This window comes from Heterodontus francisci, chromosome 32 (genome assembly GCF_036365525.1).
Source record: "Heterodontus francisci isolate sHetFra1 chromosome 32, sHetFra1.hap1, whole genome shotgun sequence".
NCBI classification, from domain to species: domain Eukaryota; kingdom Metazoa; phylum Chordata; class Chondrichthyes; order Heterodontiformes; family Heterodontidae; genus Heterodontus; species Heterodontus francisci.
In genome coordinates, this window is record NC_090402.1 from 54,810,857 (window position 1) to 54,827,746 (window position 16,890).

General features: G+C 44.3%; 1 protein-coding gene across 1 annotated transcript; it reads left to right on the plus strand.

Moving 5' to 3' along the window:
- The first annotated feature begins 1,235 nt into the window (after positions 1 to 1,235).
- On the plus strand, positions 1,236 to 15,630 carry LOC137347525 (lipocalin-like). The gene is made up of 7 exons (XM_068011979.1): positions 1,236 to 1,594; positions 3,789 to 3,928; positions 4,491 to 4,567; positions 9,890 to 10,003; positions 13,042 to 13,143; positions 14,671 to 14,696; positions 15,511 to 15,630. Exons 1-7 carry the CDS (start codon positions 1,499 to 1,501, stop codon positions 15,514 to 15,516), a joined length of 561 nt encoding a protein of 186 aa, XP_067868080.1. The 5' UTR covers positions 1,236 to 1,498; the 3' UTR covers positions 15,517 to 15,630.
- The last annotated feature ends 1,260 nt before the right edge of the window (positions 15,631 to 16,890 follow it).

The window sequence follows — 16,890 nt, forward strand, 5'->3', positions numbered from 1 at the left end:
TAAGGCATGCTGTTCGAAAACATCAGCACTGGCAGCAAATTAGCCTTGCATGCTTATTGATATCAATAGGTTCACACATGCTAATTGTTTAATGCAGATGGCGTCTGCTGCACTTCGCATTGGAATTATGCACAGGTACTGAGAATGCAATTTACAATGCTTACAGGGCCTCGTAGAGCTCAAAAACAGGCACCACAGAGCCCAATTTTGCACCTACTGACTCTCACTGGGGGACAGTTCCAGAGTCACTGACTTTCACTGGGGGACAGTTCCAGAGTCACTGACTTTCACTGGGGTACAGTTCCACAGGCACTGACTCACACTGGGGTGCGGTTTCACAGGCACTGACTTTCACTGGGGGACAGTTCCAGAGTCACTGACTCTCACTGGGGGACAGTTCCACAGGCACTGACTCACACTGGGGTGCGGTTTCACAGGCACTGACTTTCACTGGGGGACAGTTCCAGAGTCACTGACTTTCACTGGGGGACAGTTCCAGAGTCACTGACTTTCACTGGGGGACAGTTCCAGAGTCACTGACTCTCGCTGGGGGACAGTTCCACAGGCACTGACTCTCACTGGGGGACAGTTCCAGAGTCACTGACTCACACTGGGGGACAGTTCCAGAGTCACTGACTTTCACTGGGGGACAGTTCCAGAGTCACTGACTCTCACTGGGGGACAGTTCCAGAGTCACTGACTCTCGCTGGGGGACAGTTCCAGAGTCACTGACTCTCACTGGGGGACAGTTCCAGAGTCACTGACTCTCGCTGGGGGACAGTTCCAGAGTCACTGACTCTCACTGGGGGACAGTTCCACAGGCACTGACTCACACTGGGGTGCGGTTTCACAGGCACTGACTTTCACTGCGGGACAGTTCCAGAGTCACTGACTTTCACTGGGGGACAGTTCCAGAGTCACTGACTCTCACTGGGGGACAGTTCCACAGGCACTGACTCTCACTGGGGGACAGTTCCAGAGTCACTGACTCTCACTGGGGGACAGTTCCACAGGCACTGATTCTTTAATATCCCACACTGTCTAATCCCACTCTCATATTCACTCCCCACATCCATTAGTATTCCAACTGGACTAATTCCAATTTCCTTCACAGTACCCAGAGATAAGACATATTTGAATGATCACGCAGACCAAATGTTCGTGAGACTAGGATCTGATGTGTGTGTGTGTTTAGATGTTCGTGAGACTAGGATCTGATGTGTGTGTGTGTTTAGATGTTCGTGAGACTAGGATCTGATGTGTGTGTGTGTTTAGATGTTCGTGAGACTAGGATCTGGTTGATGTGTGAATTTGAATATATGCGTGTTGTCCTTAAGACCACTTCCAGTCAGTGTTGTGTAAGAGATTTAAATGAGTTCAGCATGTTGTTGGGTGTGGCTTATTATGCAGCTGTGTGTTTCTCTCCTTTATAAATGCAAGCTCCCAGACGACTGTGACTATCTCTCAGAGTCTGTGAGAAGCAGCAGGACCAGCAGCAATGAACAAGGTGATGTTGTGTGCCGCTCTGGCACTGCTCTGTACACTAGCCGTGCACGGGGAAATCCAAGTGCAGAATGACTTCAACCTCGACCAGGTACTTTGGGGTTCCTGCCTTTCAGTGTTTCTCTGTGTTTTGTCATTTCCTCCCTTTCGCTAGGCAATGTTTCCAGACGGGAATGGGATTCTTGGAGGCTGTCGATCCTCTTGTACCTCACCCAGACCCAATCAATTCATGAATTATCCACTGCCCATCACTCAGGGGAAGACCTCAGACTATCCATGAGGGAGGTATGGTCAGGAAGGAATGGAGAATGTGGGCTGAGATTGCTGCAGGAACATTTCACAGAGAGCTGAGATTGAACAATTGGAAAGGATTTGAAAAGCAGGACCCAGTGTGAGTGGGATAGGGTTCAAGTAGTGGGATAAGAGGTGAAGGGGTCATTGCATGGATGAGGGGATGACAGGTGGGGAGTTGAGGTGTGGGGTGAGGGTTGAGGGAGTCAGGGTGTAGGTAAGGGGGCTGGTATGTGGGTGACGGGATGATGGGGTGAGGGGGTCAGTAGGTGAGTGAGGGGATCAGTGGATGGGGGAGGGGGTTAGTGGTGAGGAGGGGTTTGAGTTCCAGGGTGTAGTTCCATTGAGCCTCTCCTGATTTTGTTTCCTTTCTCAGTTTGCTATCTGTGATCATTATTTGCTGTCGACAAACAGGAGACTATAAAGTTGATTGACGTTGTATGAGGCTGGAAATTCAAGCTGGCTTGCCCTGTCTTTGGGCACGAAATGAAGTTTGGGATAAGTATTCCATGTTGGAATCTCCCAGGGATTATGTCAGGTGCCATATTGGAAGTGTGTGGTTGAAGGTGTGCAGATCATATACCTGAAACATGTGTCTTGCATGTCAAACTGAGGTCCTTTTGCCAGTTCTAGGACACCAATTAATTTTTAGCATACAAATGGGAGGAGCATGTGTTGCACATGTCCAGTTGTCTGTGTTTGACTGTCCTAACCAGTGGTCCATGCAATTTGCATTTCGGTGGAGCCAGGAGGAGCTCATTTTGACTGTCCTGCCTTTGATCTCCCCTCCATATCGCCCCTCTACATCATCCCTCCTCTCCAACCCTACAGTCCCCTCGCTGATAGACCCCTCTCCATCAGGTCACCCATCAAACCCGACAATTGCCCACTTTGATCATCTCCTCCTCTCCTTCCTCTGATCACCTCTCTCTTCTATCTTGAAATTGCCCTCTCCTCTCCTCTCTTGGATCACTCCCTTCCCTCCCCAATTGTGACCTCTAATCAGCCCTTGCTCCTCTAATCCCCTCTCCAATCCCACTCTCCTCTTTGAACCCTCCCTCCAATCACTCCGTGTGAACACTGGTGTGGACCAGTTGGACTGAGTGACTCCTTTCCGTGCTGTACATTTTCTGTCATTTCACAGTAGCAGAAACCCCTTGCAGTAATAAGTGAGAATTCATTACAATATAATAATGCAGTGACATAATTTCCCTGCCTGTATGCTGCAAGGACTCATCTTTTTAACTCATTCAATGACATTGGACATGTAGTGATTGCTAGTCCAAACCTTTAAATGGAGAGATATTTAAAGGGATAGTCTTGAAGGTCCACGTTTGCTTTTGAATTGACTTTTGGAACTCTTGTTCTATTTTTCTCATTGTTTTTTTGCCACTTTAGTGTCTGAAGAGGGCCTGTGATTTAGGACCATCCATTTTTTGTTAGTGGCTCACCAAGGTAGGTAATCCTAAGGGGATCCTCCTGCAGGTATGCTATTTACAGGAATGAATGGACTCCAAAGAATGTCAGAGTGCATGAGAGAAGGATTGCACCCACCTGCCATTCCCCTCCCAAACAAAATTTGTAGACATGTTAGACTCACCTGGGGCTTGTCAGAAGACAGTGTATGGATAGAGTAAGATTCATGGGGAGGTAGTTATAGACTTGTTCCACATGCTGACTATTTACCTTGAACCAAGTGCCAGGACAAGCACCACACTGCCAGTGATTGTGAAAAGCAATTGGTCCTGAACCTTTATGGCTCAGGCTCATTACAGGCTGCCAAAGAATGTCCGTCAATCTGCAGTACGCAGATGTGTCAAGCAGGTCACTGATGCATTGTTTCACACAGCTAGTAAATACATCACTCTCACACAGTAACTGGCAAAAGCACAAGAGGACAATGCAGCTTTTAGTTTCAATTAACTCAAAGTCCAAGATATCAGTGATTGTACCTATGTCAATACTCTAATGACTAAGGATCCATTCCTGTTCAGTTTTTAGGAAAATGGTACATCATCGGGATGGCTTCTGATGCACAATGGTTCACTACAAGGAAGGAGAAGTTTAAGATGAGCACAATTCTTATGAAAACTCCTGAGAATGACAAAGTTGAGACTGTTTTGACTAAATTAAGGTAAGGTTTTAAAACCTGAATATATTTCCATAGATAGCTCAACTCCAGAGATAACAAGTCAATTGCTACAATCCTTAAACCCATTCGGTTTACTTCCTATGAACGTCATCCAATCAAATCCAGAAAGAATTCAGAAAAAATGTGTGACTCTATCTCTTGAAACTGCAATTTAATAAAAATGAGAATGAATATTAAGAATTTTCTATGTGAGACACCTTGACTAATAGTGTTACATGTTACATGTTCGGAGGCAGAGGATTAGGGGATATGGGGAGAGGTAGGTAGGTGAGATTGAGGGATATGAAGAGAGGGGGTAGTGGAGATTGAGGGATATGAAGAGAGGGGGTTGGTGAGATTGAGGGATATGGTCTAGTCAAATCCCACTCTCCTGCTCACTCTCAGAGGGACCAGACAGACCAATAAGATGCTGCTCCTTACATTTGATAAATGGCACAGAGGATAGATGAATTGCGATGTGGTTTCAGAATAAAGTTACAATTAGCTCTAGGGTTTGGTAAGTCTCTCTGTGTTAACACTTGTGTTAATATTTTTATTTTTGCAGGCGTGGGAAGTGCTTGCAGATAATCTTTCCCTACAGGAGGACAGGGCGGGAAGGACAATTCGTATTCCACAGTGATCGTCAGTACCTGCTTCTAAATCTGCTTCTCCGTGGCTTTGCGTTACCTGCACCCATCTTACTTTGGCAGCAGGGACCCTTGCTCCTTATATCCTCTCTAATCTCAAACACTGACTCATAATTGGTGCTCAACTTTATCCAACTTTATGCAGCCTTGTAATTACATAGGGACAGGAGGAGGCAATTCAACCCCTCAAGTCTGGTACATAGGAACAGGAGGAGGCAATTCAACCCCTCAAGTTTGATACAAGGGAACAGGAGGAGGCCAATCAGCCCCTTGAGACTGGTACAAGGGAACAGGAGAAGGCTATTCAGACTCTCAAGCCTGTTACATAGAGACAGGAGGAGGCTATTCAGCCCCTTGAACCTGCTCCACCATTTAATTAGATAATGGATGACCTGTACTTTAACTCCATTTAATTATATCACTCCAGTTAAATTAATGGATTATTACTCTCATTAATCAAATGGATCACTAGACTCATTAAATAATTGGTCAAGTACTCCCATTAAATAAATGGATAGTATTCCCATTAATTATTTGGTTTACTGAATGGATTAGTATTCCCATTAATTTAATAGATTAGTAATCCCATTAAATAAATAGATCAGTACTCTTATTAAATAAAAGGGTTTCCACTCTGGTTCAATAAATGTATTGGTATTCCTGTTAGATAAATAGATCTTATAGATTTAAGGTAAGGGGAAGGAGGTTTAGAGGGATTTGAGGAATTTCTTTTCCACCCAGAGGGTGGTTGGAATCTGGAATACACTGCCTGAAGGGGTGGTATAGACAGGAACCTTCACAACATTTAAGAAGTATCTAGATGAGCACTTGAAATGCCGTAACATACAAGGCTACGGGCCAAGTGCTAATACCATCATTAATTAACAGAGCTACCCCTCCAACTTTTTCTAGCTTCCTGTCCTTCTGAAATGCCATGTATCCTTCCATATTTAGCTCTGTTAATGAATGATAGTATTTAGTGCAATATAGAGGGAAGACCTAAGTTCAGGAGACCAGGATGTAGAAGCAGTTTGGGTAGAGATGAGAAATAATAAAGGCAAGAAGTCAATTGTGGGAGTGGTGTACAGGCCACCTAACATTAACCACATTATAGGATGGGGTATCAAGGAAGAAATAATGGCAGCTTGTCAGCAAGGTACAGCGAAAATTATGGGGGATTTTAACCTGTATACGGACTAGAAAAATCAGATGGGGAGAGGTAGCCTAGATGAGGAGTACATAGAATGTTTTTGGGATAATTTCTTGGAACAGCACGTCCTGGAGCCAACCAGAAAGCAGGCTATACTAGACCTGATATTGTGCAACGAGATGGGATTAATTAATGACCACATAGTTAAAGCACCCCTAGGTAGCAGCGATCATAATATGATTGAATTTTACATTCAGCTGAAGGGAGAGAAGAGTGGGTCCAAGACTAGTATTTTAAACTTGAATAAGGGCAATTATGAGGGCATGAAAGCAGAACTAGTTAAAATGAATTGGCAAATCAGGTAAAGGGATAGGTCAATAGAGATGCAGTGGCAGACATTAAAGGGGATATTTCAGAATACACAGAATAGATACGTTTTAACAAGAAAGAAAAATTGTAAGGACCCGCCATCCGTGGTTAACTAAAACAGTTAGAGATAGTATCAAACTTAAAGAAAAAGCCTACAATTGCGCAAAGATGGGAGGCAGGTCAGAAGATTGGACAGAATATACAAAACAGCAAAGAATGACTAAAAGATTGATAAGGAAGGTAAAATTAGGGTACGAGAGAAAGCTAGCTAGAAATATAAAGAGATAGTTAGAGTTTCTATACATATTTAAAAAAGAGTTAACAAAGTGAGCGTTGGTCCGATACAAAGTGAGTCTGGGGATTTATTAATGGAAAATAAGGAGATGGCAGATGAATTGAACAGATATTTTGCATCAGTCTTCACTATTCAGGTAACAAATAACATCCCAGTATTAGCTGTAAGTCAAGAAGTGGAAAGGAGGGAGGAACTCAAGAAAATTACAATCACCAGGGAAGTGGTACTGAACAAATTGTTGGAGCTGTGGGCTGACAAATCCTCGGGTCCTGATGGACTTCATCCTAGGGTCTTAAAAGAAGTGAGATAGTTGATGCGTTAGTGTTAATTTTCCAAAATTCTTTAAATTTGGGGAAGGTTCCGTTAGATTGGAAAATAGCGAATGTAACTCCTTTATTCAAAAAGGGAGACAGAAAGCAGGAAACTACAGTTAGCCTAACATCTGTCTTAGGGAAAGTGTTAGAAGCTATTACTAAAGACATTACAGCAGGGCATTTAGAAAAATTCAAGGTAATCAGGCAGAGTCAACATGGTTTTGTGAAAGGGAAATCATGTTTAAACAATTTATTGGAGTTCTTTGAGGGAGTTACATGTGTTGTGGATAAAGGGGAACCGGTGGATGTATTGTATTTAGATTTCCAGAAGGCATTTTATTAGCTGCCACATCAAAGGTTATTGCAGAAAATAAAAGCTCATGGCGTCGGGGTTAACATATTGGTATGGATAGAAGATGGCTAGCTAACAGGAAACAGAAAGTAGGCATAAATGGGTCATTTGCTGGTTGGCAAAAAGTAATGAGTGGTGTGCCATGAGGACCCGTGCTGGGCCCTCAACTTTTTCCAATTTATGTAAATGACTTAGATGAAGGGACCAAAGGTATGGTTGCTAAATTTGCTGATGACACAAATATAGGTAGGAAAGTAACTTGTGAAGAGGACACAAGGGGGCTACAAAGGGATAGGTTAAGTGAGTGGGCAAAGACCTGGAAAATGGAGTATAATGTGGGAAAGTGGGAAATTGTCCACATTGGCAGGAAGAATAAAAAAGGATCATATTATCTAGATGGTGAGAGATTGCAGAGCTCTGAGATGCAGAGGGATCTGGGTGTCCTAGTGCATAAATCGCAAAAGGTTAGCATGTAAGTACAGCACGTAATTAGGAAAGCTAATAGAATGTTATCATTTATCGCGAGGGGAATTGAATACAAAAGTAGGGAGGTTATGCTTCAGCTATACAGGACATTGGTGAGACCACATCTGGAGTACTGTGTACAGTACTGGTCTCCTTATTTAAGGAAGGATGCAAATGCGTTGGAGGCAGTACAGAGAAGGTTTACTAGACTAATACCTGGAATGGGCGGACTGTCTTACGAGGAAAGATTGGACAGGCTCGGCTTGTATCCACTGGAATTTAGAAGAGTAAGAGGTGACTTGATTGAAACATATAAGATCCTGAGGAGTCTTGACAGGGTGGATGTGGAAAGGATGTTTCCCTTTGTGAGAGAATCTAGAACTAGGGGTCACTATTTTTAAAAATAAGGTGTCGCCCATTTAAGACAGAGATGAGGAAAAATTCTTTCTCTCAGAGGGTCGTGAGTCTTTGGAATTCTCTTCCTCAAAAGGCGGTGGAAGCAGAGTCTTTGAATATTTTTAAGGCAGAGGTAGATAGATTCTTGATAAGCAAGGGGATGGAAGGTTATCGGGAGTAGGTGGAAATGTGGAGTAATCAGTTCAGCCATGAACTTATTGAATGGCGGAGCAGACTCGAAGGGCCGAGTGATCTACTCCTGCTCCTAATTCGAATGTTCTATTCAATAACTAAATGGGTCAGTATACTTCTTTAAATAAATTGGTTAATAAATGGATAAATAGATCACTCTATCTAATATATGTCTCTCCCTTTGTGTTCACACTCACTCTATCCAATCTCTCTCTCATTATGTCAAACTCACTCTAATATATCTCTCTTTGTCACACCACTCTATCCAATCTTTCTCTCCCTCTCTCTGTATGATGCTCACTCTATCTATTTTCTTACTCTCTGTGCCACACTAACTACATTTAATATATTTCTCTCCCTGTGACACTCACTCTATCCAATATCTCTCTTGCTCTGCCACATTCACTCTATCTTATATCTCTCTTCCTGTGCATCACACTCATTCTATCTAAAATCCTTCTCTCTCTGTCACACTCACTCTATCCAATCTCTCTCTCTCTCTGTATAACACTCACTCTATCTAATCTATCACCTTCTGTGACACACTGACTATATCTCTCTCTCTGTCACACTCTCTCTATACAATATTTTTTTTCCCCAAAATATACTTTATTCATAAAAATCTGTGAAAAATACATTGCCAAACAGTTTCAAAAGCACCAAGTCAAAAATACAAACAGTGCAAAGGCGGTCTGTTTGCTTCATTACAATCATGAGTTGCCTCACAACACTTCCATTTAATTTGTCATGCCATTAACATTTTTACATCTTACATCAAATGAAAATTTTTCCGATACAGTTCGAGGGGTTTCCCATGGATGCAGCCCCTCAGTTCAGCTCGGTGGGGGGGACCTTACACTGTGGTCTTTCCCCATTGAGCCTTTGCTGCGGCTGCCCCAAGCTTTAGTGCGTCCCTCAGCACGTAGTCCTGGACCTTGGAATGTGCCAGTCTGCAACATTCGGTCGTGGACAACTCTTTGCGCTGGAAGACCAGCAAGTTTCGGGCAGACCAAAGGGCGTCTTTCACTGAATTGATAGTACCCCAGCAGCAGTTGATGTTTGTCTCGGTGTGCGTCCCTGGGAACAGCCCGTAGAGCACAGACTCCTGTGTTACAGAGCTGCTTGGGATGAACCTCGACATAAACCACTGCATCTCTTTCCACACCTGCTTTGCAAAGACACATTCCAGGAGGAGGTGGGCAACCGTCTCTTCCCCACCACAGCCACCGCTGGGGCATTGCGCGGAGTAGGCGAGACTTCGGGCGTGCAGGAAGGATCTGATGGGGAGAGCCCTTCTCACCACCAGCCAAGCTACATCTTGGTGCTTGTTTGAAAGTTCTGGTGATGAGGCATTCTGCCAAATGACTCTCTCTATACAATATCTCTCTCTTTCTGTGCAACACACTCATTCTATCTAAACTCTCTCTCTGTCACACGCACTGTCTCCAGTATCTCGCTCTCTGTCAAACTCACGCTATCTAATAGTTCCGAAGAAGGGTCACTGACCCGAAACGTTAACTCTGCTTCTCTTTCCACAGATGCTGCCAGACCTGCTGAGTGATTCCAGCATTTCTTGTTTTTGTTTCACGCTATCTAATTTTTGTGTCTCTGTCAAACTCTATCTAAAATCTCTCTCGCTCTGTGTCACACTCACTCTGTCTAATATCTCACTCTCTCTTTGTCACCCACTCTGCCTAAAATTTCTCTGTCTGTGTCACACTCACACTGTCTCATATATCTCTGTGTCCCAGCTACATAATTAATACTTAACCGTTCTTGTTCAGGTTGGAACAATGACCATGAGGTGTATGTGACAGAAACCAACTATGGTGAATATGCTTTGATCCACAACACCATCATCAAAGGCTCAGATGTCACAACCTTGGTGAAACTGTATGGTATGAAGTGCTGCTTCTGATATCTCTCTGTTAAGTATGAGCAAGGTCCAAAAGTGAATCAAGGTGCCATCCCTGGGAACTACTGCACTTTACATGCAGACACAATCCCTCTTATTTATACAAAGCTCCTAAGTAAACTCTGTACATGATGTGGGAAATTGTACTTTCTAGTCTTTCCGTAACTGCACTGGTTCAGGACGCTGCTTGAGGGAAGCAAGCACAAATCCAAAGACATGCTTTGTCATTAGAACAATGCAGATTACAGAGTGATATGATAAAGGTGTTTGAAGTCATGCAAGGATGGAACATGGTAGAGAGAAACAAACTGTTTCCAGTAGCTGAGGGGCCATAATACAAGATTAAATGTAAGAGATTTAGAACGGAGAGCAGGAGAAACTCCTTCACACATAGAGTTGTCAGGCTGTGGAATTCACTTCCTGGGTTAGGGGTTAAAGGCAGAGACTCTGTCAACATTCAAGATCAGACTGGACAGGTGGGTGAAGGAAAATGGGTTTAAGAGACTTAGGAACAGGGCAGGTAAAGGTGCTCAGAACTATTTACTTATATGGAGCGTAAATGCTAACATGGATTGGACGGGCTGAACGGCCTGATTCAGTGTTGTAACCTTGATGCATTGCTAGGTGTTGTAAAAGCAGCTTCTCCAGTATTTTCTGATTCCCACCATACCCGTTTTCAAGACACTAACTCTCACTGGGGTACAGATTCCCTGGGCACAGATTCCATGGGCACTAAACAATGCTGGGTACAGATTCCATGGGCACTGACTATCGCTGGGTACAGATTCAATGGGCACTGACTATCACTGGGTACAAATTCAATGGGCACTGACTATCGCTGGGTACAGATTCCATGGGCACTGACTATCGCTGGGTACAGATTCCATGGGCTTTGACTATCACTGGGTACAAATTCAATGGGCTTTGACTATCGCTGGGTACAAATTCAATGGGCACTGACTATCACTGGGTACAGATTCCATGGGCACTGACTATCGCTGGGTACAGATTCCATGGGCTTTGACTATCGCTGGGTACAGATTCCATGGGCTTTGACTATCGCTGGGTACAGATTCAATGGGCACTGACTATCACTGGGTACAAATTCAATGGGCACTGACTATCGCTGGGTACAGATTCCATGGGCTTTGACTATCGCTGGGTACAGATTCAATGGGCACTGACTATCACTGGGTACAAATTCAATGGGCACTGACTATCGCTGGGTACAGATTCCATGGGCACTGACTATCGCTGGGTACAGATTCCATGGGCTTTGACTATCGCTGGGTACAGATTCAATGGGCACTGACTATCACTGGGTACAAATTCAATGGGCACTGACTATCACTGGGTACAAATTCAATGGGCACTGACTATCGCTGGGTACAGATTCCATGGGCTTTGACTATCGCTGGGTACAGATTCAATGGGCACTGACTATCACTGGGTACAAATTCAATGGGCACTGACTATCACTGGGTACAAATTCAATGGGCACTGACTATCGCTGGGTACAGATTCAATGGGCACTGACTATCACTGGGTACAAATTCAATGGGCACTGACTATCACTGGGTACAGATTCAATGGGCACTGACTATCACTGGGTACAAATTCAATGGGCACTGACTATCACTGGGTACAAATTCAATGGGCACTGACTATCACTGCGTACAAATTCAATGGGCACTGACTATCACTGCGTACAGATTCCATGGGCACTGACCATCACTGGGTGCAGATTCCACAGGCACTGACTATCACTGGGTACAAATTCAATGGGCACTGACTATCACTGGGTACAAATTCAATGGGCACTGACTATCACTGCGTACAAATTCAATGGGCACTGACTATCACTGCGTACAAATTCAATGGGCACTGACCATCACTGCGTACAGATTCCACAGGCACTGACTATCACTGGGTACAAATTCAATGGGCACTGACTATCACTGGGTACAGATTCTATGGGCACTGACTATCACTGGGTACAGATTCTATGGGCACTGACTATCACTGGGTACAAATTCAATGGGCACTGACCATTACTGGGTACAGATTCCACAGGCACTGACTATCACTGGGTACAAATTCAATGGGCACTGACTATCACTGGGTACAGATTCTATGGGCACTGACTATCACTGGGTACAAATTCAATGGGCACTGACCATTACTGGGTACAGATTCTATGGGAACTGACTATCACTGCGTACAGATTCAATGGGCACTGACCATTACTGGGTACAGATTCTATGGGCACTGACTATCACTGCGTACAGATTCCATGGGCACTGACCATTACTGGGTACAGATTCCATGGGCACTGACCATCACTGGGTGCAGATTCCACAGGCACTGACTATCACTGGGTACAAATTCAATGGGCACTGACTATCACTGGGTACAGATTCTATGGGCACTGACTATCACTGGGTACAGATTCTATGGGCACTGACTATCACTGGGTACAAATTCAATGGGCACTGACCATTACTGGGTACAGATTCTATGGGAACTGACTATCACTGCGTACAGATTCAATGGGCACTGACCATTACTGGGTACAGATTCTATGGGCACTGACTATCACTGCGTACAGATTCCATGGGCACTGACCATTACTGGGTACAGATTCTATGGGCACTGACTATCACTGCGTACAGATTCCATGGGCACTGACCATTACTGGGTACAGATTCTATGGGCACTGACTATCACTGCGTACAGATTCCATGGGCACTGACCATTACTGGGTACAGATTCTATGGGCACTGACTATCACTGGGTACAAATTCAATGGGCACTGACTATCACTGGGTACAAATTCAATGGGCACTGACTATCACTGGGTACAGATTCCATGGGAACTGACTATTGCTAGGTTAAGGGTAGCTTGATGGGAATGCACTTCAGCGTTATTTGGTGCTAAATTGTGTCACATGTCGAACATGTTGTGTAATATATTCCCAGAACGTACATTAAGTGTTGTCCAAATGTTCTCCACTATTTCAGGTAGAGCCCAGGAGCTGAGACCAGAACTCCTGGAGAGGTTCAGACAGTACAGTCTGGCACAGGGACTGGAGGATGAAAACATTGTAACTTTCACGAAGCTAGGTAATTTTCATGTACTCCTCTGGCCTTCTGCAGTTTGATAGTTGGGGTGGGCGGGGGTTTTTTTCTATTCTTTCATGGGATGTGGGCGTCGCAGGCCAGGCCAGCATTTATTGCCCATCCCTAATTGCCCTTGAACTGAGTGGCTTGCTAGGCCATTTCGAGGGCATGTAAGAGTCAACCACATTGCTGTGGATCTGGAGTCACCTGTAGGCCAGACCAGGTAAGGACAGCAGATTTCCTTCCCTAAAGGACATTAGTGAAGCAGATGGGTTTTTACAACAATCGACAATGATTTCGTGGCCATCAATAGACTAGCTTTAAATTCCAGATTTATTTAATTGAATTCAAATTCCACCTTCTGCTGTGGTGGGATTCGAACCCATGTCCCCAGAGCAATACCTGGGTCTCTGGGTTACTAGTCCAGTGACAATACCAGTACGCCACCGCCACCGCTGGGGGTGGGGGGGGGTGGGGGGTGGGTGGTGTGGATGGTGGGTGTTTGGTGCTGACACCCCATGATCACACATGCTCAATAAAAGGGAAAATGATTAGGGTCAGGAATATATTTGCTAACATGGTACTTGTCTTATCATGGAATCTTTCAGCACCAAAGAAGGCCATTCCACCCATCCTGCCTGTGCTGGCTTTTTTGCAAAAGCAATCTAGTTTGTCCCACTCCCTACTCGATACCCACAAACCTGCAAATTTTTTTCCTTTTCATATATTTACCAAATTCGCTTTTTAAAGTTACTATTAAATCTGCTTCCAGATCACAACTCATTCCGTAAAAAAAAATCTAATTTCCCTCGAGCTCTTTTGCCAATTATCTTAAAATTTATATTCGGCTTCATCAGATTATTTGAACATCTCAAAATGTTTTATATATGGTACTAATGGATATTTGTAATTTCACACTTTCCTTCCTCACTATCACAACTGAGAGCACGGGAAATGTGGAGCAGGACTCCTTAGGGAACCGGGAGCAGGGAAGCAGAGTTGGGGATAGGTATCCCTCCTCTTCTGCAAATGGGACACTAAAGCTTGTGTTTGGGACAGTATGACGAGAACGTCACACACAGCAAGATTCCACGAACATCAACGTGGTAATAACCAGATTCTAGTGCTTCTTAATGATTTTGGTTGAAGAGTAAATATTGGCAAGGACTCCGGTGAACTGCTGTGTTCCTCTTCAAAAACTGCATGAGAATCTTTTACTTTCAACTGAGAAGGCAGATGGGGCCTTGCTTTAACGTGTTACCTGAAAGACAACTCCACTGACAGTGCAGCACTCCCTCAGTACTGCACAGGCAAGGCGAGTATTATGGGCCGAAGTCTTTGGAGTGGGGTTTGAACTCACAACGTCCTGACTCACAGGAGAAGGGAGCGATCAACTGAAGCATGACAGACATCTACACTAGTGTAGATACCAATGGGGCACAAGATTCAGTGGCCGTTTTAATAACCAATGGCTTTTCTGATCCTGAGCTACAAAAATTAATCTATTTTCCCCTTTTGATCTCTTTCCAGATGAATGCAAACCCACCTCTGCTCAGGTCAGCTCTGCCATTCTTTATTCAATTTCTGTTTTTATTGACGTGGTCGAGGGTTGGGGGAAGTGATGGCTGACAATTCATCGCCCTTCTCCTTGGAGAGATAAATGGGATTGTTGGTGCAAATTGAATCAGGACCCCTGTGGTGAGGGGATGTTGGACTAAGCTAACACTGTGAGGCAATCTCAGTGCCCAGTACTGGACCCTGCAGGCTGCTCATAACTAGCCAGCCCTGGTTCATTCATGGTATTGGGAGCAGGAGACATTATAATGTATGGTGGCCTGAACTGAACAAATAGTAAGTCTGTGTTGGTGATTAACATGGTTTTAAATAAGCTAAAATCTAGTGGTACCACTCTGCTCACATAAAGTCCCTAACTCATGTCTTTTGCCATCCTGTGCCTACGCTCACTGTGCTTAGCTAATCAGGTGTCTTCTTACGAAGAGAGAGAAAGAATCCATAGGCTAAATTCTCGAGATTCTGAAAGCTCCATGAGGGTCGTGGAAAACTGGAACTCTCATCCTCAAAAGGCTGTGGATTCTGGGGGTCATCTGGAGTTTTCAAGACTGAGATCAATAGATTTTGCTTGTTAAAAATATCAAAGAATATGGAGTAAAGTTGGGTAAATGGTACAGATTTGCCATGATCTAATTGAATGACTGAAAAGGACTGAGGGGCTGAATGGCCTCCTCCTGTTCATATGTGGATTGGCTTTACAGAGTGAACCATCAGAGCCCTTCCCAGTTTTTCAGGAAGTGATAGAATTGACAAGCAGTGGGGAGACACAGCTAAATGCAATTTCAAATCTTTCTACAGAACTGAACAGCGGAGCCTGTGCAGAAGGAAATCTGAAGGAAGTCAGTCGCTCCAACACTCTGCTCCATGCCTTTCTCCACGCACCTTGTAAACTGCTGTTACACAACCAGCTCGCAATAAAAGTCAATAGTAATCATCCACAATCTCTGCCTGACTCCTTGTTGGCTTCTGTCGGGAGATTTGAGCACAGGAGGAGGTTATGTATTTAGTTCTGAACTGCCTCAAGACAGAGAAAGAGAAGTGATCTAGTGCAGGTCCCAGTGGGACGGGGAAGGAAGCAGTAATCTGCAGGCAGGATCTGTCTTAGATATCTGATCATGGTCAATACTTACCACATTACAGCAGAATTGATTGGCCGAATTTGTGCCCAGTTTACATCCCTGCTCCATTTGGAGCTCTACCGGGGACAGTGCCACAACAGGCACCATTTGCCTCTGCAAAGCGGACATTCATTATGTGTGAGATGAGACAGAAAATTCAGGGATCAATGCGTATTTTAGGCCTGTTCCTGCCCTCCGCTGGGTAATCACCTGTGGGATCCACAGGAGAACAGCTGTGGCAGGACTGGGTCACGCGCTACGTGCACCTGGTTGGCCATCTCAGGGCTGGGCAACTGAATTTTAGTTTTTAAAACACTTACACTGTGTGGCTTTTAAAATTTAAATAACTCCCCCACTGCCATTGTAAGAGTGGAAGCTAGAATGCACCATGGTTTATCAATGACTCGGATGTGTGAATAGAGAGCAGTGCATCTAAGTTTGCTGCCAACACTAAGTTAGGTGGCACTGTAAATAGTGTCGATGGAGCAGAAAGTTGCAAAGGGACATTGACAGATGAAGTGATTGGGAAAAACTGTAGCAGATGGAGTTCAATGTGGGAAAGTGTGAGCTCATCCGGGGAAGATAGAGCAGAGTATCTTCTAAATGGTGAGAAGCTCGGAATGTGGATGAGCCGAGATTTAGAGATCCAAGTGCAGAAATCACTGAAAGCAAGTGGACAGGTACAAAATATAATAAAAAGGATAATGGGTGTTAGCTTTCATCTCAATAGGGCTGGAATACAAAGGGGAGGAAGTTATACTACAGCTGTACAGAGTTCTGGTTAGACCTCATCTGGAATATTGTGTTCAGTCCTGGGCACTGCACCTCAGGAAGGATTTGGAGAGGGTGCAGTGTAGATTCACTGGAATGATAGCAAGGCTAAATTATCAGGACAAATCGCACAGACTAAGCTTGTATTCCCTCAAATATAGAAGATTAATTTGCAGTGTTTAAGATGATTAAAGGATTTGATAGGTTCTCTTTACCTGCCCTATTTCCTCTTGTGGGAGAGTCCAGAACAAGGGGGCATCACTTTAAAATTGGCCATCATTTGTGAAGC